At 43.1% G+C, this 25,406-nt stretch overlaps 2 protein-coding genes across 7 annotated transcripts in view; one reads left to right on the forward strand and one right to left on the reverse strand.

The window, feature by feature from the left end:
- IL17D (interleukin 17D) overlaps positions 1 to 25,406 on the reverse strand; it is a 95,874-nt gene that overhangs the window by 49,837 nt on the left and 20,631 nt on the right. For 3 of the 4 annotated variants that reach the window (XR_008426413.1, XR_008426412.1, XR_008426414.1), the window contains exon 4: positions 22,447 to 22,542. The gene's annotated coding sequence lies outside the window, so the exon portion shown is untranslated. Of the gene's footprint in view, positions 1 to 6,034; positions 6,154 to 22,446; positions 22,543 to 25,406 lie in introns of those variants that run through there. The other variant, XR_008426411.1, reaches the window with a different exon arrangement.
- On the forward strand, positions 6,081 to 24,543 carry EEF1AKMT1 (EEF1A lysine methyltransferase 1). Of its 3 annotated transcripts, none has more exons than XM_045188115.3 (4): positions 6,081 to 6,224; positions 12,612 to 12,694; positions 20,632 to 20,909; positions 22,364 to 24,543. In XM_045188115.3, the coding sequence occupies exons 1-4, from the start codon at positions 6,081 to 6,083 to the stop codon at positions 22,423 to 22,425; spliced, it is 567 nt and encodes a 188-aa protein (XP_045044050.2). In that variant the 3' UTR covers positions 22,426 to 24,543. The 3 variants fall into 3 exon arrangements, with proteins under 3 accessions (XP_045044050.2, XP_024436523.1, XP_045044049.1); XM_024580755.3 differs by having other exon boundaries at positions 22,540 to 24,543; XM_045188114.2 differs by having other exon boundaries at positions 12,615 to 12,694; positions 22,540 to 24,543.

The following is a 25,406-nucleotide window of genomic DNA, read 5'->3' on the forward strand; positions in this document are numbered from 1 at the left end:
TAGGTTGGCTATCTCGGAATCACTTAGTTCTTTTCCTGGGGTTCTGTTCTGTTCTGTTCCTTCATTTGGGCCATATTTCTTTGTCTCATTTTGGCAGCCTCCCTGTGTGTACTAGGTAGGCAGCTTTGATTTCCTGTCTTGGCTCACCTGTTAAGTTGTATGGGGCAGAGCCTTGGGTCTTGCCAGGGTGGGGCAACCTGTTTCGATGCTTTATGGCTGTGTATGTGGGGGAAGGGTTGGAGAGGGAAAAATGCTGCTGATGGCTGACTTCAGTGGCCTGTCCTGTCACTCGCCCCTTTTCCAGTCACTTCACCCGCTTCTTTATGCAACTGACTCCCCTCCAGCTGCTGTCCTGGTTATGGTTCCTAGAGTGGGTGGGTTTGTGTAGTTTCCAGATCTCTTGAGAAACCAGCAGTTTTTTTCCACCATCCCAGCCCCCACTGTCTTTACAGCCAGAAGTTACGAGGCCTTATTTTTCCCCGACACTGTAACCCTGGGCTTCTATGTCTGGCCTGGGGCTAGGATCACTCATTCAGGAGGTGTCGCTCTGATTTTTATCCACCACTGTGAGTGTGGGACCACCATTCTTCTGGCTACTACATCATGTTCTCTCTGCTCCTCCTTCCCATTTGGTTGGTTGTAGCTTCTTTAAATCCTTGGTTGTCAGACTTCTGCACAGTTCTGGGTGTTTTTCATTTTTAAGTTAGTTGTATTCCTTCTATGGTTGTGCAGTGGAGTGAAGCATATCTACCTATGCCTGCATCTTGACTGGAAGCTGGAGGTTTTAACGTATACGGAGGAATGCTCTCAACTTGGAAGGTGCTGGGAGGTTCATGCAGGTGTCCTACATTTGTAATTATCTCTATAGAGAAATGTTGCTGCCTAATAATTACATTATTCGCCAAACCAGTAGCTGGCCTTATTTCAGCATGGAGACAGCCACCTCCTCTGCTCCCTGACCAGATGTCGCCTTCTTCACTCAGCTCCAGTAAAAAATGAGGATGGCTTGACCTAGTAACCATGTTGAAGTTGGGAAGGAAATGTGATTATGGTGGATGGTCTAAAAAACTCTAATTCTATAAACATTGTAAGGCCTCTCACGTCTTGATTTCTCTATTAATAAAAACTTAGTAGACAACCTGTGGCTCGGTTGGTTGGTTGCCCTGCAGAGGGAAAGGTCGTGGGTTACATTCTGCCCAGGGCACGTGCCTGGGTGGAAGTTTGGGTCAGAGGCATACTGGAGGCAAACAATGGTTCTACCTCTCCGTTCTAAAAATAAAAAATAAAATTTCTTTTTAAAGATAGTAGACCAAGGAAGCCCTGATATGTGTGTGTGAAATTACATCTACCCAAGAGCAAATAGGTTTCTTGCGTTTCCTTCAAGGGGATCTAATGAGAACCTTAAATTTTAATCGAATTAAGCACCATTCTTAGAGGAAACAGCACCGCAAGTCAGCGCCTGCGTATTGCTAACAGCGGAAGGGGCGCGCACTCTCGCGCCTGCGGGTGTGCGCATGCGCAGGCGCTACTCAGCAGGCCCCGCCCACACCCTCTGCTCCAGGGTACTCCCTACACGTGGCGGTTAGTGGACATGCGTGGCCGTGGGATCGGCTGTGCTTCCCGGTGCCTTTGGGGAGGTGGGGCAGTCAGTGGTGTCTGGACACGGCCCGCGGAAGTCTGTGCTATGTAAGGGAGTTTGGGGCTGGAGGCCCTCCGGTGCTGGGGCCGGAGGTCAAGAGTGTCACAAGAGGGTTCTGGCCTCGCGGAGAACCCTCGTCATGTCGCGCAGCGATGACGTAGAGGCCGGGAGGCTGCCTGAGGTTGCGTAGGGGGAAGAGGGCAGGAGTGGACATTCACGATCGTATCCCACTGGACACAACTTATACCTAATTTCTTAGAATTTAAAACAACAGCGTGAGTAGAGCTTTTTGGTGGCGGGGTAAGTCCTTGTAGGAAGACGGGAGGGAAGCGAGGGACCTTGGGCGTTTCGGATTGTGAGTAGGAGGGTCCTCTCCGTTGGCAACCTTGGATGTGGGGGGAATTCTGGTTAATGCTCTTTACTCCCCAACCACCACCTTCCCAGAATCAGCTGCAGAAGTAATGGGAGCCTGTACGACTTGATGCAGTGGAGGGCGGAGGGCTTGAATTATGGGAAGTTGACATACGGAAACTGGAGAATTTTATGCATTCCTTTGTAGACTGCATTAATCGTGTTGTGTCAAGTACTGTCTAAGGAAACAAAGTGACAGCACAGCCCGTTAGGAGCCTGCTCACTCTGCGGAGGCTACACATGAACGAGCCCGGGCTTTTCTCGTGGTAGATAATCCACCCGTTGCCTCACTGTCACCCTCCACCTGTACATGCTCTTTTTTCTGACCCATGGCACTAAATGCAGCTCCTCTAATAGCGGGCTTACACATCATCACAGTGCAGTTTCTCAACCCTAGCGCTGTTGACACTTAGGGTTCTGTAGTTCTTTGTTGTGAAGGGTAGTCCCATAAAATACAGGGAGTTGACCAGCTTCCCTAGCCTGTACCAATTAGATGTGAGCATTAAGTACCCTTCCTAGTTATGACGACTAAAAATATCTTCAGACTTTGCCAGATATTCATTTCCCTGGGGGGGGGGGGGTCAAATCTTCCCTTCTGTGAGTGCCACATAAGACTGAATGTCAGTTTAATAATGAAACAGCACTTGCCAACTCTTTTGGACTTGGGAATCCCTTTCCCAGCAATTTCACAAACTCACTTAGGAAATTTACATAACGTTAAAGATGATAAAGTAATGACAGGTAAAAAATTAGCACATCAAAGTTCATTTAATTTAGTCTTTCGTGATGTGTATTACATCATCAATTTTTCCCCACGTAGCAAGTGATGCACTCTTAACTCATGTCAGTGATGTAGGAAACAGTCTATGATTGCTAATATTGTAGCCTCTACTGCAAATAACCCTCCATTGATCTTATATTTCATTGTCCAGCATATATTTTATTTCCGTTTATGATCTGTCTGCCTCAATAGGACGTGTGCTCCAAGAGGAGAGGGACTGTGATCCCTGTTACCAAGACAGTGCTTAATACAAAGTAGTGCCTCAGTGAGCAGTTATCACATTGATCAGCTTTAAAATGCATTTTCACACACACACACACAAATTTTCACAAAAACATTTTAAAATAAGATTCATGCTAAAATATAGATTGAAATTTAACTCTTTTTACAGCCATGAAAGACAGTTTACTTAAATTGCTCTTTAGAATTCTTTGTTTTGCACTTAAAAGTCAACTGGTTTCTTTTTACAGTTTTCATGTGTTATTTCTAAATGACTTGATAACAGATTTCAAGCTGCAATTTCAAAGCCCTTCTCCAGAGATGCTGCTGTGGAAAGTGCTTTTTAGTATTAATAAATAAAAATTCAAAGATTCTTATTTACATCAAGGATGTACATATGTGTGTACCTGTAGGAATGTATATGGATACACACATACTTTGTCCTTCAGATCTTCTAGGCAGGGTCATAAAACTTTAATCAGGAACAGCTTGTACAGTTCATTGTTAGGTCAGAGTCACTCAAGAAACCAGATGGACGCAGGAGCCAAGGAGCAGGGTTTATTAGTGGAAAATAAGAGGGGACCAACCAGGGAGGTTGGGAATCGCAGGGGAAAGTGGAGAATGTGGAGCCAACCAAGGGAGGTTAAGACTTGGGGGAAAGTGGGACCAACCTAGAGAGGTTGGGGAGCCAACCAAGGGAGGTTACGACTCCATTGGTCTTAGGACAGGGTTTTTAAGTGCAAAAACCCGCAAAGGGTAACTGGTTGTGGTGTCAGAGTCTGACTGGCTAGAGCTGGTTGCTGGGTGCCTTTTCTGCTGACCATTGTTCTTGATACATCTTGTCAGGCTCAAGTTAAAGCTGCATCCTGTTATGCTGGATAGGCCGACCCCAGAGCCCAATTTTAGCCGAGCATCTGTTTGTCCTGGGTAGGGCCGGCAGGCAGTTAGTTCCCCAGGCTATAGTTTCTCCCAGTGCAGTTTCCTGGCTGGTGATTTTCCATTCCTCCTAGGCCTACCTAGGTCTGTCATTCATCTCTGCCATGAGGCATTGGATTTTAATAGTTACCCAGCTCTTTACCCGAATGAAAGAAACGTTTAATCCTGAAATACCCAACCGAAATGAAACCTAGTGGTTTGCAGTCAGTTTTCTGTGCTGTTGCAGTTTCTCTCAGCTCAACTTTCCACTTGGAAATGCTCCAGCCTAATAGCTCCTAGTGTCTTTTGCTGGAAATTCTTTTTTTTTTTTTTCCAGTAAACTGAAATGACACATTTCAATCCTTCAGTACCCTCAGGAGGCATCAACTAAAACCCCTTTCAGATACCTTTTACTTACAGAAACAAACCTACAGGTCTCTGTTGGACTCTAATAAACATTTAGGAAATTTTTATGTGTATTTCTTTCCAAGCCCATTCCTCACTTTCAGAAGGAACTTTAATCTTTAACTTTTAATCTTGAGTTTTTTATTCACTTGCAAAAGTGTTTTTTATTCACTTGCAAAAATCTGGGTGATTTTGAACTTCATGTAAGTGGACTTAGTCATACTGTGTGTGCTCTGTAACTGTGTGACTTACACGTTCTTGAGACTCCTGACAACACTGGTCTGTCAGTAGTTGGTATGTACCAGGTTTTATTTTTGTTTGTAGGATTTTAGGTGGAAAGTCTGGCTTTTTGATTTTGAAAGGAAGAAAAAAGTTGCATCAAGAAGCATTTCTCATTTTAAATGGCTACTCTGCATCTTTTGGACACTATTCCTAGGCCTGGGGAATTTTTCCCATAAGAGTCTTGCTTTTTTAGTTGCCAAGACTGGATCAAATACACCAACATGTGCCTTAAGAGTAGTAGGAGGGGCAACGTGACAGAGCTCTTGAGTGCTGACTTTCAACATTTCACTTGCTGTAAAATTTAGACACAATGTTTTAAAAAGCAAATAGTGTGCTGTTTTTGTACTAAGAATAACTTTTGATTTATAAATGTGTTTGGTTCCTGAGTAGTAAGGAATTTACCTCACCCAAGTAGAGGTTTGGCCATTGATAGGTAACCTGTATACATTTTCCCAAGTGATAGAAATATCTGTTATTCATGGAGGGCCCTCAGGCCATACCAGCCTTGGGGACAGGAGCTGGGGACTGACTTCAACCTGGGGGGCAATACTTCAGTCAGTCATGGCAATGCCATGAAGCCTCACTACGAACTACACCCCGACACTTACACATGGATGCCGGGAGGGTGGTGCCTCCGAGGGCAGTGGGAGCTTCCTGTTTGGAATGTTCCAGGACTCTGCATCTCTTCCTTGACTGGCTCTAATTTGTACCCTTTCCCTGTAATAACTGTGAGTCTAATTGCCCTTAGTGAGTTCTGTGAGGCTTTCTAGCAGACTACTGCACATGAGGGTGGTTTGGGGAGCCCTGGAACTAGCAGTTGGTAGAGGTCTTGGGCAGACGTAGCTGTCTGCACTGACTGGGAGGTACCTGAAGAAGTAGTTGTGTCTGACCATCCATTCCTACGAAAACACCTTCCTTTTCTCCCTTTGTTTTACTTTTCTTCTTCCCTTTCTTTTGTTGTCCCTTTTGTTTTTCATAGATCTTTCTGTGCTCTTTTTTTTTTTTTAAATCAATCCTGTATTTATCCTATCAATAACAGCCAGGAGCCTTAGATCACCTAAACAGTAATGTTCGAGTATAAGACGATCTCTGATTCAGAGAATCTGCTGGGCACTCTCTGCACATGGCCATTGGGGTTCCAGAAGAAAGCAAAATGTCTTTAGATACTTAGGAAATTTTTTGTTCTACAAGGTATCATAAAAATCTGAAAATCGTATTTATAAAAACTACATACCTTTAAAGGGAAACTGCATTTGAATGGAAGACCTCTATAGATGTTTGATCTCTTTTAAATATGTTTCCCTTTTTTTTTAAAAAAAAAAAAACCACTTTTAGTTTGGAACTTTGCTGTGACATAAACGTTTTTTATTTGTTATTTGATGGGAAGAAGCACTTTTACTTATTTGCAGGTCATAGACAGTTTGTGAGATGTGTGACTTGGAAGACGATGATGTTCCCCAGCTTTCCTTCCACGCCTTAGCAGCTCTCCAGGAATTTTATGCTGAGCAGAAGCAGCACAGGGACCCAGGTGGGGATGACACATACAGCATTGGGAGGATAGAAGAGAACTGGGTGAGTAAATGCATTCCATATCTGCTGGGGGATGTTGGTGTGGAACCTGCTCTGGACCTAGTCCAGTGTTTGTCTACATCCTGCCTGATACCCAAGTATGTCCCCTGCCCTTTGGGAGCTGATAACATACTTGGGAAACTAGCACAGAAAGCAGTCCAGGAATAGTTTAAGATGGTGTAAATGCAGATTTGCCTGGTGCTGAACTCTCAGGCTGCTTGACAGTTAGTGGACAGGACTTCTCAGACAGGGGAGTGGCAGGTTGTTACATCCGACTCAAAGTCGGGACCCCTTCCCGTGCTCGGGCGCACACCCTGTGGCAAGGGCAGAGTGTCATGGCGGCACATGCTGGGACTGAACTTAAACATGTAGTGAAGTGTTAAAGAAAGGGAGTTCAGGCGATATTAATAGTTTCTAGTGTATAGTGTATATTTTAATTGTATTTTATGGTCCAAATAAAAATAGAAAGTAGAAAACAAAAATGAACTGAGGGAAACTCCTAACCTAAGCTGGGATGTAGAAATTTAAATCGTTTGAAGGACATAGTTGAGAAAGAGAAGATGTTTGAATTTTCTGTGACTCCTCTAGATAATAGATGTGTCTTTCTCTATCCCTTAGCAACTTGAATGAAGCTTTGTATGCTTGTTATTGTTGTTTTTCCAGTCTTTTACATTTTGTCAAGTTTGAGTTTCTTATATAAAATTTTCCTGTTACCATATGTTTGAAACTGACTGATAAAAATGTTTCTTTCCATTACTCTGAATGTTTTACCAATGGCAAAGCCTCTTTCCCACTGTTTGCTTTTTGTGTTTGTCTTCTAGCTAGTGCTTCTGTTCAGATAGTAAAACATCAGAAACCTGAAGAGCTGCGGTATCCTTGCGTAGTCTACTTCTTTCTCTTTTCCTTCTCCTTAATATTTTGAATACTGTATTTCTGTTCTGGATGTATGAGATGTCAGTAACACCACTGGCCCCTGGCCCTGCCGTTCATGGGAGAAGTGGGCATATTGCATTGCAGAGAAATCCACTTTTTCCATTAAAATAAGGTATTTTAAATATGTGAGTAGATAATGAAGAATCACTAGAAATTTAAAAGGAAATAATCAGCATGCATAGAATGTAGCAAGATGAAAAACAAACAACTTGTCCCTGAGAGAAAAACAAATAATTCAGGAACATTCCTCAGATAAAGAGGCCACAGAAAAGAGGTAGGGACTGGACATCTTTGTGATGTCCTTTAACATATTCTTCAGTCCTCTGTATTTGTAATTCTGTTAGTTGATTGTTGAATCTAGTGGCTTAATCAGATTCAGGGTCAGTATTTTGGGGGGCAGAACTCATGCACGGGGGCGGGGGTGGTCTTCCATCAGGAGAAGCATTGATTGCTTCTCTTCTTTCATGGTGTGAACAGCCAGTGGTAAAAGTGCCTCCATTTAGGACGTTCTATTAATTTATTTTTTTTAATTTTATTTTTTCAATTACAAGTTTACATTCAGTATCATTTTGTCTTAGTTTCGGGTGTGCAGAATGGTGGTTAGATAATCATATACTTTACATAGCGGTCCCCTCAGTATTTCCAGTGCCCCCCCCCCCCCGCCCCCCGGCACCACACATAGTTATTAGAATAGTATTGACTGTATTCCCTGTGCTGTACTTTACATCCCTGTGACTATTTTGTAACTGCCAATTTGCACGTTTTAATTCCTTCATCTTTTTCACTTAGTCCCCCAACCACCCTCTCCTCTGGAAACCATCAGTCTCTTCTCTGTATCTATCAGTCTGTTTCTGATTTATTTTTGGTTATTTATATTGCTCTGTAGATTCCACATATACTGGTAAGTGCGATCATATGGTATTTGTTTTTCTTTGTCCGACTTATATCATTTGGCATAATGCCTTCTAGGTCCAACCAGACTGTCCCAAATGGTAAGATTTCATTCTTTTTTGTCTGAGTAACATTCTATTACGTATGTGTACCACAGCTTTTTTATCTGTTTTTATCTACTTGGGTAGCTTCCATCATTTGGCTATTGTAAATACTGCCGCAGTGAATGCAGGGGTGCTCATACTGTTTTGAATTAGTGTTTTGGGTTTCTGTGTATATATACCCAGGAGTAGAATCACTGCATCATAAGGCAATTACATTTTAATTTTTTGAGGATCCTTTATACTGTTTTCTGCAGTGGTTACATCAGTCGGCATTCCCACCAACAGTGCACTAGGGTTCCCTTTTCTCCGCATCCTCATCAACACTTATTTTTTTGATTTATTGATGATAGCCATTCTGACAGGTGTGAGGTGTTACCTCATTTTAATTTGCATTTTTCTGACGAATAGTAGCATCGAGCATCTTTTCATGTGTCTCTGGGCCCTCTGCGTGTCCTCCTTGGAGAAGTGTCTGTTCAGGTCCTCTGCCTGCTTTTTAAGCAGACTGTTTGGTTTTTTGATGTTGAGTTGTATGAGTTCTTTATAAATTTTGGATATTAACCCCTTATTGGATGTATCATTGGCAAATATCTTTTCCCATTCAGTAGCCTGCCTTTCATTTTGTTGATGGTTTCCTTTGCTATGCAAAAACTTTTTAGTTTGATGTAGTTCTATTTGTCTATTTTTTCTTTTGTGTATAAGAAAGGTATATAAGGAGGTATATAAGAAAATATATAGCTAAGAGAAATGTCAGAGATTTTACTGCCTATGTTTGCTTTTTAAGATTTTATTTATTTTTGTAGAGGGGAAGGGAGGGAGAAAGAGAGGGAGAAAAACATCGATGCGTGAGAGAAGCATCTATCAGTTGCCTCCTGCACGCCCTCAACCAGGGACCTGGCCTGCAACCCAGGCATGTGCCCTGACCTGGAGTCAACTGGCTACCTTTCAATTTGTGGGATGATGCCCAACCCACTGAGTCACACCAGTCAGGGCATGCCTCTGTTTTCTTCTAGGACTCTTATGGCTTTGAGTGTTTACATTTAAGTCTTTAATCCATTTTGAGTTTATTTTTGTATATGATGTAAGAGGGTAGTCTAGTTTTATTTTTTTGCATATATCTGTCTAGTTTCCCCAACACCATTTATTGAATATACTGTCTTTACCTCACTGTATGTTCTTGCCTTCTTTGTTTATTGACCATATCGGTGTGGGTTTATGTCTGGGCTCTCTATTCTGTTCCATTGTTCTCTGTGTCTGTTTTGATTACTGTAGCCGTATAATACAGTGTGATATCAGGTAGTGTGATACCGACTTTGCTACAACTTTGTTCTTCTTTCTCAAGATTGCTGTGGCTATCTGGGGTCTTTTGTGGTTCCGTACAAATTTTTGGATTATTCGTTCCAGTACTGTGAAAAATGCCATTGGTATTTTAATAGAAATTGTGTTGAATCTATAGATTGCTTTGGGTAGTATGGACATTTTAATCATGCTATTTCTTCCTATCCATGAGCATGGTGTATATACTTCCATTGATTTGGGTCTTCAGTTTCTTTCTTCAGTGTCTTACAATTTTCTGAGTATAGGTCTTTTACTTCCTTGGCTAAATTTACTCCAAGGTATTTTATTTTTTGATGCAGTTATAAATGGGTTTGTTTTCTTAGTTTCCCTTTGTGATAGTTCATTATTGGTGTTTAAAAATGCAACTGAGCCCTGGCTGGTATGGCTCGGTGAGTTGAGTGCCAGCTAGCCAACTGAAAGGTCACTAGTTTGATTCCTGGTCCAGGCACATGCCAGGCAACTGGTCCCCAGTTGGGAGCGTGCAAAAGGCAGCTGATTGAATTTTCTCTCACACATTGATGTTTCTCTCCCTCTCTGAAATGCTCTGAACATATCAATTAAATCCATCTGATGTAGTTTGTCATTTAAGGCCACTATTTCTTTGATTTTTGTTTGGAAGATTTATCCTTTGATATCAATGAGGTGTTAAAGTCCCCTACTGTGACTGTATTTCTGTCAATCTCTTCCTTTATGTCCATCAAGATTTGCTTTATTGATTTAGGTGCTCTTGTGTTGTTGGGTGCATAAATGTTTACAAGTGTTATATCCTCCTGTTGGATTGATCTCTTTATCATTATGTAGTGTCCTTCTTTGTCTCTTATTATAGCCTTTGTTTTAAAGTCTATTTTAAAGTCTGTATAAATATTGTACCTAGCCTTTTTGTTTCTATTTGCATGAAATATTTTTCATCCCTTTGCCTTTTGATCTGAAGTGGATCTCTCATAGACACCATATCGTGGCTGTTGTTTTCTTATCCAGTCAGCTACTCAGTGTCTTTCAATAGGAGCATTTAATCCATTTACATTTAAAGTGATTATTGATAGGAATGTATTTATTGTCATTTTATTATACAAGCTTATGTTGCTTTTTTCTTCCTCTCCCTCCCCCTCCTCCTCCTTCTCTTTAGCATTTTTTGTAATACTGTATTGGTGGTGATGAACTTATTTAGGTTTTTCCCATCTGGAAAGCTCTTTAGTTTCCTTCAATTTTGAATGATATCCTTGATGGATAGTGTAGTCTTAGTTGTAGGTCCTTGTTTTTCATCACTTTGAATATTTGTTGTTAATCCCTTCTGGCCTGAAGTGTTTCTATTGAGAAATCAGCTCTCTGTCTTATGGGAGCTCTTCCTGCTTAAAGATTTTGTCTTTGTCTATAACCTTTGCCATTTTAATTATGATGTGTCTTGGTGTGGGCCTCTTTGGTTTTATCTTGTTTGGGATTCTGAGCTTCCTGGACTTGATTTTTCCTTCACCAAGTAAGAGAAGTTTTCAGTCATTATTTGTTCAGATAGGTTCTGAATCCCTTGTTCTCTCTCTTCTTCTGATATCCTATGATGCAGATGTTGTTTTACTTGATGTTTTCCTAGCTGTTCCTTAAACTATCCTCATTTTTTAAAAATTCTGTTTTATTTTTGCTGCTCTGTTTTCTGCTACCTTATCTTCCAAATCATTGATTCAATCTTAAGTTCCTTGAGCATCTTTACCACCATTGTTTGGAACTGTGTATCTGGTAGTTTGCTTGCCTCCATTTCATTTAGATCTTTTTCTAGAGTTTTCTCTTATTCTTTAATTTGGGGCATGTTTCTTTGTCTCCCCACTTTGGCTGCCTCTCTGTGTTTTTTTCTGTGTATTAGGTAGAGCTGCTGTGTCTGCCAGCCTTGGTAGAGTGGCCTTATATAGTAGGTGTTCTGTGGGACCCAGTAGCACAGTCTCCCTGTTCAGCTGAGCTGGGTACTGTAGGAGTGTCCCTTTTGGGGATATGTGAAATCTCCTGTTGTAGTTGTCTTTTTAAAAAATATATATTTTAAAAACAATTCTCACCTGAGGATATGTTTTATTGATTTTAGAGAGAAAGGAAGGGAGAGAGAGACACACACATGAATGTAAGAGAGAAACGTAGATTGATTGCCTCCTGTACATACCCTGACCAGAAACTGAACCTGCAGACTTTTGGTGTATAGGACAACACTACAGCCAACTGAACCACCAGGCCTGGGCAGCAGTTGAGTCTTGATTGCTGTTAGCCCATCCCTGGGTGGTACTGACTGTCAGGCTGACTGATTCTGAAAATCAACCCTGACCACTGTACAAGTTGCTGTGCAGGGGCTGAAGCAACAAAGTAGAATTCACCCCAGCATGGTCTGGTGCATGCTGAGATCTTCCTTTGGGCGTGCCTGTTGTGGAGCTAATTGGGTGGTGCTCCGATGTGATCTGAAGTGAGCTCCTGGTGGTGTTGGTTCTGGGGCTTCTTGGGAGAGACTGCAATGCAGGTCAGAGTCAGATGCTGCCTGTGACCTGGGCTACCTGTTAGGAGCTACAAAGCAGTCCACAGTTGGTGGCTACCTTTGCTGGGACTGGGTTTGTATGGTAGGGGCCAGCCCATTTTGCATCTCTGCCCTTCTTACCAGTCTTGATGTGGTTGTTCTATAAATCCTTGGTTATAGGACTTCTCTTCAGCTAGTCTTCAGTTTATAATTCAGGTTGATTGTTCTGTAATTTAGTTCCAATTCCAGTATAACTTCCACTTAACTCCCCTGCAGACTTGGACTCCCAGCCTTCTATTAATGGAGCAGACTGACAGCTATCAGTGGGGAGGCAGGAGAGGGGACTGGATGAAAGAAGGTGAAAGGATGACCCAAAGAACATACATGCATAACCCATAGACACAGACCACAGTGATGGCTGGCGGGAAGGGGCTGCTGAGGGCAGTGGGGAGATGGTCAGAGTGGGTGAAAATGGGGACATCTGTAATAGCGTAAAGAATAAAAATAAAGTAAAACTAATAATTTTCCCAAAATTGGTTTTAAAGAGAAAAAAGGAAAAAAAAATAAATATATGCACAGGTTTAAATTAAAGGAACCAAATTTATACTAATTCTAAAATGATTTCAACTCATTCCTCTGTTACAGCAGTTGAGCCAGTTTTGGTACAGTCAGGAAACTGCTCTGAAGCTTGCTAAGGAAGCAGCTGCAGCTGCTGGGGAAGGTGGAAGGTAAGGTTCAAAATCTGCTTCTCTTTTGTTTTAATCTAAATATTTTAAATATCCTTCCTAGATGAAAGATACTATGTAACAAGTCTGAATCATGATCAGCAAAATTTGTAGTTCGTGCTTTGGAGAATATAAGGAATAAGAGCTGCAGCAATAACAAGCTTAGGGACACTCATTGTATTCAGTGTAAGATGTCTTATCTCTGTCATTTTTAAAAACTTGTTTAATTTTTTTATTTTTATTTTTAACTTAACCTTTATTATATTTTTCCATTGCCATTTACTCCCCTTGTACCTCCCTTCCCCCCTGTCCTTTTCTAAAATTTTCTAACCTGCTTCTTTCTTTTTTATCCCTAATACTTGACTTTCTGAGGTTTTAAGAATGTAGGTTTTCTTTTTTTAACTTGTTCTTTATTTTTATCAAAATTTTACACACATGTAATTTAAAGTCAAGTGGTCCTAAAGGTTTATTCAATAAAAATCCATTTCTACTTTTTACCCTTTGACCCCCTCCTCCCCTTTTCAGCTCCCTTCCAATAGTGTCTTTGGTATTTACAACCATATTTTTCTATTTTTAATTATATTTTATTGATTATGCTATTACAGTTCCCCTAACTTTTCTCTCTTTGCCCCCCTCCACCCAGCACCCCCACTCCCTCAGGCAATCCTCCCACCATTCTTCATGTCCATGGGTCGGTCGTATAAGATCTTTGGCTCCTCCATTTCCTATACTCCACTTAACATCCCCATGGCTATTCTGTAACTACCAATTTGTACTTCTTAATGCCCTCACCCCTTCACCCATTCTTCCCCTCACCCCCTCCCATCTGGCAACCATCAAAATGCTCTCTATATCTATGATTCTGTCTCTGTTCTTCTTGTTTGCTTAGTTTTTTAGAATCAATTGGTGATAGATATGTATTTTTTGCCATTTTATTGTTCTTAGTTTTGAACAATACTTGAAATTTTGAAAGAAGTATTGTTCTTCTTTTTCTTCAATAAGTGCCTTTAACATTTCATATAATAATGGTACAACCATATTTTTAAATAACATTCTTCTGTTAGCCCTTCTGGATTTGTCACCTGAGACATTGTTTCCTGACTTCTCACCACAGAACATGAGACTTTACCTCATTCAGACTGTACCACTTCCACAGACATGCATGCTTTCTGCCCGTGCTCCCGGTAGAGTTTCCCCGACTAGGGCTAGAGCAGGGTTTATATAGTTACAAAAACATATATGTTCTTTACAGCTGAGACTTTAACTTTTTCCTTACTATAAAATTTTTCATTTTCCTGAAGAAAATGTATCCTATTTTTTATGTGTTTCTATGTCCATATCACTTATTGACCCTCAGATTCTCCCCTGGTTGTGTAAATCTCCTATCTGTAAACACAAAAATAATTCAACTCCTTGAAAAATGTTACCCCAGAGCTTTACTACCTGTTCCAAGCTTGACTGGTTGATTTCTAGCTTTTATCTTGGCATCTCTCTTCACCATCATGCTAAGCACCCTTTTTCCTCTCTTTTATTCTGGATTCCCAGTTTCCTGTACCCCAGGTCCCAGTTTGCTGCCTTATTTGGGTTGGGTCTATCCTTTAATAGCTTCCACAGGAAAGATATGTGGGAGGCAAATTTTTAAAGCCTTTCATGTCTGAAAATACCTTTATTCTGCCCTGCTCTCAGCTGTAACAGTTTTTCTGTACATGTAATTTGGATCTTGAGGACGTCGTTTCACTGCTTCCAAGTCTTCTTCAGTGCTGCTGAGAAATCCCACACTGTTCTGAGTTCTTGTTAGGAAAGCTGTTTTCTCGCATCCTTGCTCATTGCAAATTTAGGATTTTCTCTTGATCCCCAGTATTTGATGTGTCCCAGTGTAGAGCATTCCCCTCTTCTACTGGGTGAAGGGGCCCTTTCTTTCTCATTTCCTCCAGTTGGAAAAACTGTCTTATTTCTTTGATTTTCTCTTTTCTGTTCCTCTTTCTGGAACTCCTGTTAGTATTTGAATGTTGGATTTTATCTCCTTTTCTTTGTCCTTTTTACCTTACTTTCTGGGAAAATTACTCAACTTTATTTTTAAACTTTCTGCTTGGTTTGCCATTTTCGCTATTACATACATAGACACCTATAGCTCTCTTTTGGGGTCACCGAATATTTCTTTATTAGTGTATCTTGTTCATCCTTATGAGGATATTAATTCCAGGGTATTTTTTAAAAGCTTTCTTCTCTCCACGTAGTCTGTTTACTCCAATATTCCTTTTCTGCTTACTTATTTTGGCCTCAAATATTAGGTGCTTTTCCTGAATGTCTATTGACCTTCACTGCCTGTTCATATTAAGGTTTGAAAGCTGTAACACATGGCAGACCTCATCTACTTGGTCTTTGCAGTTGGATGATCTAGATGAGCTGTTTCCTAGGTAACCCCCAGTATCACTCTGTCTGGGTGTTTATTCCTGGGCTGGTCAGAGCTCTAGAAGAGTTTTCTGATTTTTCCCTTGAAGTTAAGTGTGTTGTGACATCGTCCTGAGGGGCACACTACTAAGAGGACTGTAGGTGCCAGCATCCGGTAGGTTTAACTTAATCCTTGTCATTGCCACACAGCACTGTATCACTAGTTGTGCTGGCATCCCCTCAGGGTCCCCCAATCTAGAGACTGTCCCTCCAGTTTTCTTCCTTTCATGGAAGGTAGACACCTGGGGGCCTGGGAGAGGGAGGGAAGTCCTGGGAAGGACTGTCTTCTTACATGGACCTTCAGCCCCTTCTTGAGTTACCTGGTCTGCAGCATCCTGAGCCTTTGGGGTTCAGTGGTGGAGACCAGGTTGCTCCCCAGCTTTCCTGGCTACTGGGATTTGGTGTCTTGGGCCTGCCAAGTGAGATACCACTCTGCACTGCTTTCCAGCTTCCTGAGTGTGTTTCTTTTGTGTCTTCTCACAGTCCCTTTCTCTTGCAGGTGTAGGCTTCAACAATAAAGTGGAATTTTACTTGTGTTGCGTTGAGTGGGCTTTCATGAGGGCACAAACCCATGAACATGTCCTACCCACCATCGTTAACTGGAAGTCCCAAGTTTTGCTTTTGTCTGTTCTTTTACTTTTTAAATTGTGTTAGTTGTTCATTAAGTTTTTCTTAATGACAGTGTTTTTACATATGTTTTCCCTTTTTTCCCCATTAATGTAAGGGCTTTGGATGCAACCTTTTTTTTTTTTTTCTGACAGGCGTCTTCAGTATTTTCAGGAGCTATGTCATAATCTTAAAGTTGAGTAAAAATTGGAGCACCTATTGAATACTCACGGCATGCCCTGTCCCCGTCTTCTGTGTCAGCGCTTTATGAGGGTCAGCTTGTTTAGTTCTTACACCTTTGTGAGGTAGTTAACATCACATTCTTAATTCTAAAGACAGAAGCTGAGGCCCAGGAGATTTAGTCACTTGCTCAAGGTGACTTAGGGGTGAGCCACTCTCTGGCCCTTCCACTCCATGACAAACTCCACTGTCCTGCTGGGTTCACCACACCTGTTCCCTGCTTGTCGCATCTCCTGATACACTTTCCTGATGCCTGTGTACATCCTTCAGAATGTTTGAGAGATGTTCTGTTGGCAACAAGCTCAGATTTAGTTTGACTGAAAATGCCTTTATTTCACCTCTTTCTCAGGTGATAGTTCATTGTGTATCTGTTGGCTGCTTGTCATCCCAGGACAGTGAAGACATTGTGTGTCTACACCCTCATCTCCCCACCAGCCCGCTGAACTCTGACAGCAGCCTGGGCTGGGGCTCGTCTTGCCCTTGCCACTGACTGGATGTGCACGTTTCCCATGGAAGCGTGTGTGACATCACCGGGATGTTATACACTTCAAGTGTATTTGGGCCACGCAGCCTGTCTAGCAAGCCCGGAGGCCTAACCTGCATGTGTTCAGAAGTGCATCTCATAGGTTTAAAGCTTAGTTTAATTATTAATTTTTAAAAGAAGTACTTTTATGGAGGACTTCATTCAAGATGGCAGTGCAGGTAAACGCGGATCACCTCCTCACACAACCACACCAAAATTCAAGCTAAACTACAGAACACCCATTACTCAGAACCTCCAGGAATGGAGCTGAATAAAGTCCTACGACTACGGAATTAAAGAAGAAAGCACATCAAGACTGATAGAGGAGGGGCAGAGATACCGAATGGGCTGGTCCCACACCCACATGTGGCAGATAAAAATTGGGAGGGATATTTTAGGAACAAGGAGTCCCAGCCCCACACTAGTCCCCCCAGCCCAGGGTTCCAGTGCCAGAAAAGTAGGTCCCCATAACTTCTGGCTGTAAAAACGAGTGAGGATTGAGGCTGTGGAAGACAACTTCTAGAGACCCAGGGAGTTCCTCTTAAAGGGCCCGTGCATAGACGTGCTCAGACTCACTCCCTCTGAGCTCCAGCATGGGAGTAGCAGATTGAAAGGCACCCCAGCCATACAGGGAGGAACTAAAGTGTTTGGCGTTAGGGTGAGAGATATGGGGCAGTTTTCTCTCAATAGAAGTGCTGGCAGAGGCCATTGTTCCCTTTCTGAGCCCTCCCCCAATGGAGCTGGCAGGCAGGTGCCGTACCTGAGACTCCATCAACCTGGCTCATACTGTTTGCCCCACCTGGGTAATCCCCTGAGCTTCTACCCCACCCAACTTTTGGGCCCACCCAAGCTGTTTCCAGTGGTTTTTCTTTTCAGTGGCTTGCCCTGGCTCATGCTTCAGATGTTCCTCAATTCCTTCAAAGCAGCAGCATCTTACCTCAGCATGCTTTGTGCCTGGCTCAGCGGTGCCCAGCCAGCACTAGCAGCAGTCGTTCGTTCACAGCTTGGACTCTCCTGGACACCTCCACACCCAGCACAAGTAGCAGCCCACTGCAGATTGCTTTGTAGCTCATGCTGATGGCCCCAAACAGAACACAGGTGATGGCTGACCTTGGCCTGCACCTCCTAGGAGGCTCCAGAGCTTGCGTACCCAGTGGGCAGCTTCAGACCATGTCAAAGCATCACTATCCGACCACCTCCACAACCAACACACTTAAGGGGCGGACTCAGTAGGCACCAGAGCTCTGCTGAAGTAAGTCCTGCTCTGTGGAGTAGGCTGCTGCACAGCTGATCCTCCATGGTGGTTAGAGGTTGGTGGTCGGTGGTCACAGCCAGTCCTTGTAGCTGATTGGCCTGGGTAAATCTCTCCCATTGACCAGCCGACAGCAGTCAAGCCTCAACTACAAGAAGAGCGTGTACTCAGCCCACACAGCAGGTGCACCTCGAGTGCCCAGCTTGTGTGATAGGGGAGGCTGTACCACTGGACCCTACAGGACACCTACTACATTAGGCCACACTACCAAGCCAGGGAGTTGTAGCACCTCTACCTAATACATAGAAACAAACACAGGGAGGCCACCAAAGTGAGGAGACAAGGAAACATGGCTCACGTGAAAGAACAGAACAAAACTCCGGGAAAAACAACAAAATGGAGACAAGTATCTACGAGGTGCGGAGTTCCAAACACTGGTTATAAGGATGCTCAGTGAACTTAGTGAGAACTTCAAGGGCATAATAAAGGGAATGGAAACCATAAAAAAGAACCAGTCAGAAATGAAGGATACACTAACTGAAATTCAACAATTTAAGGGAAATCAACAGAGTAAATGAACCTGAAAATCGAATCAGCAATTTAGAATTTAAAGAAGTATAAAATGCCCAATTAGAACAACAAGAAGAAAAAATAATCTAAAACAAACGAGGATAGCCCTGGCTGGTGTAGCTCAGTGGATTGAGTGCTGGACCACAAACCAAAGGGTCACTGGTTTGATTCCCAGTCTAGGGCACATGGATTGTGAGCCAGGACCACAGGAGGGGGCGTGTGACAGGCAATCCACATTGATGTTTCTCTCCCTCTCTCCCACCCTCTGTCTAAAAATAAATAAATATTTTAATAAAAGAAAATGAGGATAGTGTAAGGAGCCCCTGGGACAACTTCAAACCTACCAGCATTTGTATCATAGGGGTGCCAGAAGGAGAAGAGAGAGAGCAAGAAATTGGAAACCTATATGAAAAAGTAATGACAAAAAAATTCCCAAACATGGTGAAGGCAGTGGACATACAAGCCCAGGAAGTGCACAGAGTCACAAACAAGATAAACCCATAGAGGTCCTCACCAAGACACATCATAATTAAAATGGCAAAGGTTAAAGACAGAGAATTTTAAAAGCAGCGAGAGAAAAGCCAGTAGCTATAGGGAGCTCTCATAAGACTGTCATCTGATTTCTCAAAAGAAACTTTGCAGGCTAGAAGGAATTGGGAAGAAATATTCAAAGTGGTGAAAAACAGGGACCTCTATCCAGCAAAGCTGTCATTTAGAATGGGAGGGCAGATAAGGAGCTCCCCAGACAAGAAAAAGCTGAGTGTCATCACCAAACCAGTATTATGTGAAATGTTAGTGTCTTCTTTAATAACATGATCAAAAATATGAACAATAAAATGACAGTAAATATATAGCTATCAACAATTGATTCTAAAAAAATAAGAGAAACAGAATCATAGATACAGAGGATGTTTTGATGGCTGCCAGATGGGAGGGGGTCAGGAGGATGGTCAAAAAAGGTGAAGGGATTAAGAAGTACAAATTGGTCGTTACAGAATGGGCATGGGGATGTAAGTACAGCACAGGGAATGGAGTAGCTGAAGAACATACGTGCATGACCCATGGACATGGACAATGGTGTGGGGGTTGGTAGAGGCAGTGGGTTGGGGCTGGGTAAAAGGGGGCAAATGGAGCCCTGGTTGGTGTGGCTCAGTGGATTGAGTGCCAGCCTGTGAACCAAAGGGTCACTGGTTCAATTTCCAGTCTGGGCACATGCCTGGGTTGCAGGCCAGATCCCCAGTGGGGGGCGTGGGAGAGACAACCACACCCTCTCTTTCCCTCTCTTTCTCTTTCCCTTCCCCTCTTTCTAAAAATAAATAAATAAAATCTTTTTAAAATAAAAAAAGGGGGTGCGAATGGGGAGAAATTGGGACAACTGTATTAGCATAAACAAAATATAATCTAAATCACAAAATACTTTTTGAATGATATATATGTGTGATAAAAAATCTAAAAGTTATATAGGGGATTGAGGGGAAAAAGTCAGTTTCCTTCCTCATTATTTTCAGGCCCCCAGTGCTCCCATGAGGCAGCTGTGGTCTCCGGATCTTGTCTCATGTCTCTGAATGGGTATTACTACACTCATGAAAGCCTCTTTTTTCCCCTTATGTTCCTGGAGCGTCTTGGGGTGTGATGGCCATATAATATAGTATTCCTTTGTTACAGATGGACCACAATCAACTCAATAGTTCAGTGTTTGTTACTACTAGCTTTTTAGAAGTTGGTTTTAAAAGTTAACTCTTGAAACATACCCATTTATAAACTGCAGGCTGCTGGTAATAATTTCCTTACACAAAAAAGCAGCGAAATCCAAAGTATCTTTTCTTCACTGAGACCTAATTTTAATGTATCTTTTTGGATAACGAGTTACTGAAGCAGTTATTTGGGGTTTTTCTCTCAAGACTATGCATATTACAAAGTAACTTCAAAATACTTAGAGACTAAAAGTATTTAAAATAAATGTTACAAATGTTAAAGGACCATGAGTATATAGGTAAATTTAGGCTTGGGCTAATTTTGCCCTTACACATTCTTAATGTCTTACAGTTTTTACTATAAAAAGCACATTTACCTTTTTCATACCTTAAAATCATGAGTTGCAGATTTTTAAATACCAGATTCCTTTAAAAATAAGACAGTTAACGTTTTTCTCTGAGAATTTGCTGCTGTTATGTTAGTTGCATTGTCATTTTCTACAGGGGGGTCTGAGCACAGGGCCCTCTGTTTCCAGGGGTGCTGTTGTCCGGCGCGGACAGCCGCCTGGCACAGCTCTTGGCGCACTTGCTCGCTGTTTTCCAGGATAGCCTGTGTGAGCACCCCCAGTGTGTATCAGAAACTGAGAGAGCTGCACAAAGACCTGGATGTGTGCGTCTTTGAGTATGACAGAAGATTTGCCGTTTACGGAGAGGAGTTTGTCTTCTATGACTACAATAATCCACTGGACTTGCCTGAAAACATCGCTGCTCATAGTTTTGACATTGTCATAGTGGATCCCCCCTATCTTTCTGAGGAATGTCTTAGAAAAACCTCTGAAACCGTCAAGTATCTGGCCCGGGATAAGATTCTGTTGTGCACAGGTAGGTGATATTCAAGCCTCAGGTGGAAGAGATTCAAGAGAGTTGGAAGAGTTGGAAGAGATCTGAGAACTCAGATCTCGAATCCACCATTTACTGTGTGACCTTATGCAGGTTATGTTTATGTAACTTCTCCGTACCCCTATTTCCTCATCTGTAAAAATGGGGCTGGTAACGCTGCCTGTCTTTCCGGGCTGTGAGGACTGAGTGCCTCCCACACATCAGGTGGGGTTGCACTTGATGAGAGGTTTGGACTCTGTGGAGTTAATGTGGGATGCCTGAGGTTACAAGCTAGGCATTGTGGGTCAGGTTTACTACAGCAGAACAGTGTTCTTTCCGGTGAGATTGAGATACAGTATTTTCTTAAGGTGGATGTGCAGAAATTTGACCCAGAACTAAAATGGTAACCACCTCTCTCGTCTGGGCAGTCTGGTGTCCGGGCCCTGGGGTGCAGGCCCCTGTTCCTGCGCCCAGCCTCACAGCTACGCTTCTCCCTGGGGCGTCCAGGCCGAGCAGTGGAGCTCTTCCAGTTGTCAAATTGTATTTGGTCAAGAACATGACTCTTGTTGGCACAAATAGTATTTACTTCTTAATTAGCTGTAACTAGCCCTTCGTTCCAGCAGATGGGGCAGGCGCCTGATCTCATGGAGTATACATTCAGTTTTAGGGGATAGGTTAAAAGTGAACACGACAGATGAACAAATGAGTTCCTAATTGTGAAAAGTATAGGAAAGAGTCAGAGAAAGGTGGGCTGGCACGGAGTCGGGGGAGCTGTACTACAGGTCCACTGGTCCTCGGCTGAGCAGCACTGTGGCGGTGACCTCAAGAGGAGGCCTTAAGGACCCAGGTGCTGCTGGGACAAGAGGGTCCCCCACATACAGGTGCTGGTCAGAGTTGGGTTTTTTTTTTTTTAAGCGTTCAGCCCCAAAAGGACAGATCTGATTTAAGGAAGATTGCGTTAACTTTGTACCAACAGGAGTTAATAGGGTGAGTGGATGCAGCGTTCACCTGAGACAAGCAGTCTGGACAAGGTTGGGTGGTAGAACAGGAGAGCAGGGGTGGAGGAAAGACATACTGGGAGATGAAGCTGAAAGAATGTTCTGTGCGGTGCATGTGGGAAGTGAGAAAGGGAAGAATCCAGGGTGAGTCCTGGGTTTCTGCGTGTTCAGCACTTGCTGCCATGGGCATCCAGGGGCGGGTGCTTGGCAGCATCTGGGATGAAGTCCACAGCAATGGGCCGTGCAAGATAGGCTGTGGGGTGAGGACGAGCTGAGGGAGAAATGGGCTGGTTGGCCAAGGCTGGTGTGAATGTGTTCCTGTTTAGTTTGCAAGAGTGGATGTTACTGAAAAGGGGGCTCTTGATCAAAGTGGCAAACACCAGGTTTTAATAATTGTTTTTGCTTTTCTTATGTTACTTAGTGGGATATAATCTATTTCTAAAGCTTTAACTGTCTTAGCTTTGCAGAGACAGGAAAACTTGAAGAAAGTAAGTCATTTGCAAAAATGTTGGAGGAAGTAAAAAGGAGTCTGGAGAACTGACCTGCAGCCTCATTTTCTGAGTGCTATTTTCTTGCCAGAAGACAGGGTTCGTGCTTGTATTCGTCTTCAGGTTCACCTGGTCTGTTCTCTTCAGGTGCTGTCATGGAAGAAGAGGCGATGAGACTTCTTGGAGTGAAGATGTGCAGGTTTACTCCAGAGCACACCCGGAACGTGGCCAATGAGTTTCGCTGCTACACAAATTATGATTCTGGGCTGGACCGTGATGTGTAAATGCAGGAATTGACTGTGTCACAGTCCCCCATTTTTTCTCGGTAGGTTGTGAAGCTGTGCCCTCCTCCCGTCTCCGACACTGGGCTTTCCCTGGCCTCCCAAATGAGGACATAGTGCCCCACTCAGTAAGGGAGTTCCTTACTCAGGGCATCTCCTATCTCAGGATTCTTTCCAACTTGAATCTGTGGAATTGCAGTTGGAAGAACCCATCTAAGCTACTCTCCTTACTTAACATAAGTAAAAACAGAAGTGCAAATAGCTTAGTGGCTTGGCTAATAATACCCAGATTGGACAGAACTTTGGCCTCCACCTTGGGCACTGCATCCCCTTAAGAAATGGGCTCACTCTGACACTGTGTGTGGACTGCCAATTCTCGCAGCTCTCCAGAAGGGCTGCTGGACTCATGAGGAGCTCCTCCTCTACCCCTCAAGGAGACAAGACTTTGCTTAGGAATGAAATGAGTGTCCTAGAGCCTCCTGGATTTCTCCTCCTCTCTCAATTCTTGGAGGGAGGATGGGGACACACCCCAGGTGACCTCTATCCGGCTCAGCCCAGCATCCTACCTAGGGCCACAGCTAATGCTGCAGGTCACCTGAGAAAATGCAGGTGCTATCTGCATACCAAACACGAGCAAACAGGATGTGGGCAGAGGTGCAGACTCAATTATTCAAAAAGCACAGAATACTCCTTAGCAATTCAAGTGAATGAATTGTTGATACCTGCAACTTGGAACGGTTTCGAGGGCATTGTCAAGGGTGCTGTGGTGAGTGAAGAAGCCAGCCCCCAAAGTCCCATTCGTGTAGGAATGCCGTACAGTGGAGAACAGGTCAGTGGTTGGCAGGGACTAGGAGGCGGTGGGGTGGGAGTGGGTCTTGTGGTGCTGGGCCTGTTCTGAATCTTGACTGTGCAGTGGTGACACAAGTGTACACATGACAGCATCACATGGAGCTAAACACACCCACACTGTGCGCATGCACAACTGATGAACTGAGTGAGGGCTCTGGTAGTGCCCATGTCCATTGCTGCTTGGGAGGCTGTTGTTACGTAAGATGTTGTCATTGGCAGAGACTGGGTTACGGACACACAAGACCTCTACTGTTTTTGCAATTTTCTGTGAATATACAATAAGTTCAAAATAAAAATTAAAGAAATAACTTTTCTCTGGGAAAAGATTATACTTCCCCATCTCATGTGGCTTGCTTTTGCTTACTGTACATGAAGGAAGTGACACGTGTCACTTCAAAATTAGAACCTTATTTTCCCTCCGACACCGTGACCAGCACTATTACAGAGAAGCAGTGTGGGCTGTTCAGGTTCCCAAGTGGAGCCCAGCTGCAGCTGGCCTGCAGTGGACATGGGGGCAGTGAGAAGTAAACCTCGGTTTACTTGGTTTCACTGCAGCCAAGCGCAGCGCACCCTGGAGAGCCAGCTGCGTGAGGGCTGGCGCTCAGAGAAGGCGGGCCCGCCCAAGCTTGCTTCTCAAAACTGCAGTTACCATGTTTTGGGGTAATTTAAAATCTACTTGAAAGATTGCTTAGTATTTTTATGAGACATTTGTATTTTTATCAATGTACCTGGGACTTAAGTATTCAATACATTTGTTCTTTTAAAAAATAACCCCTACCATATTATTTCCTTAAGAAGCAGCTTGCTAAAACTTACCTAGGGAGGTAACACATTCTGTAACAAGTCCTGTGTAGAAATGTAATGTATAGTTTAGGAATTGTAGGTGAGTAACAGCCTAGAAATAACAGAATTTTAGTTTTATAAACTAGCATTTAAGATGAAAGAAACCTTATTTCTTCATGGGGTGGTGGAGGGAAGGGGCAAAGCTTAATTCAAATAAAAATTACATTTTTAACAAGCAGCCAATGTGTTTTTTGCTTTGGATGCTTCATGATTCCAATTTTAACAAGGCCAAGTTCAAGAGGGCTAAGGGGATAACGGGAAAGAAGGGAAGGGTTGTCAAGGAACATTTATGAAGGACCCAAGGACAAACCCAAAGGATGGAGAGTGGGGCGGGAGAGGGGAGGGGAGGGGGAAATTGGAGACAACAGTATTTGAACAACACTTAAAAAAAAAAAAAGCCCATATTCATTTCTGATTGGCTTCTGGATTTCATGAATGACCTGTAGATGTATCCCGGCAACCTGAAAAGTTTGTCCTAGGCCTGGGTGTGTCCTGTGTCTGTTTTGCTTGTGGCAGGCAGAGTGCACATGGCCACCAGCTCGGGGACTGTGAGGAAGGCTGAGTGATGCTCTCTGCTAGGTCTGTCTGCACAGAGGGTGTGCACAGGAATAAACTCCTACATCTTAACCACATAACTGCAAAAACCAAAGAGGACTTTGTAAGTCCTTCCCAAATCAAAGGTTTGTACCAAGACAACCATAATGTGAGTAGAAAGGGAAGGGATTATAATTGCAGTTTTTCTGGCAATTTGGAGGTTTCTGTGTGTTTGGTTTGGGGTGGACAGCAAGGACAAAAGAAATGCATGGTGAAGTGAATGAGAATCCCACGCTTGTTGGTTCCTTTCCTTCTTCAGTCAGAGCAGTTTAAAACTGACCTTTTCCCCCTTTGCCTTGATGGAAGAGATGCAGTCCAACCAGAAGTTTGGGTCATGGGCCCCTGAATGCAGAAATGTGGGAAGGTGCCAGTGTCTGTTGAAGGCTGTTCCCAAGTGATGCCATTTTTACAAGCATACAATAGAAATACTGTCAGTTGAAAAAAGTC

Source organism: Desmodus rotundus, chromosome 3 (genome assembly GCF_022682495.2).
Source record: "Desmodus rotundus isolate HL8 chromosome 3, HLdesRot8A.1, whole genome shotgun sequence".
NCBI classification, from domain to species: Eukaryota; Metazoa; Chordata; class Mammalia; order Chiroptera; family Phyllostomidae; genus Desmodus; species Desmodus rotundus.

What these genes read in the sequence shown, in the direction of transcription:
- EEF1AKMT1 (XM_024580755.3), top strand. Translation starts at nt 6,081, where the DNA reads ATGTGTGACTTGGAAGACGATGATGTTCCCCAGCTTTCCTTCCACGCC. An exon ending in GGAGGATAGAAGAGAACTGG is followed by an intron (nt 6,225 to 12,611) that starts GTGAGTAAATGC and finishes CCTCTGTTACAG; the next exon opens with CAGTTGAGCCAGTTTTGGTA. An exon ending in GCTGCTGGGGAAGGTGGAAG is followed by an intron (nt 12,695 to 20,631) that starts GTAAGGTTCAAA and finishes GCTGTTTTCCAG; the next exon opens with GATAGCCTGTGTGAGCACCC.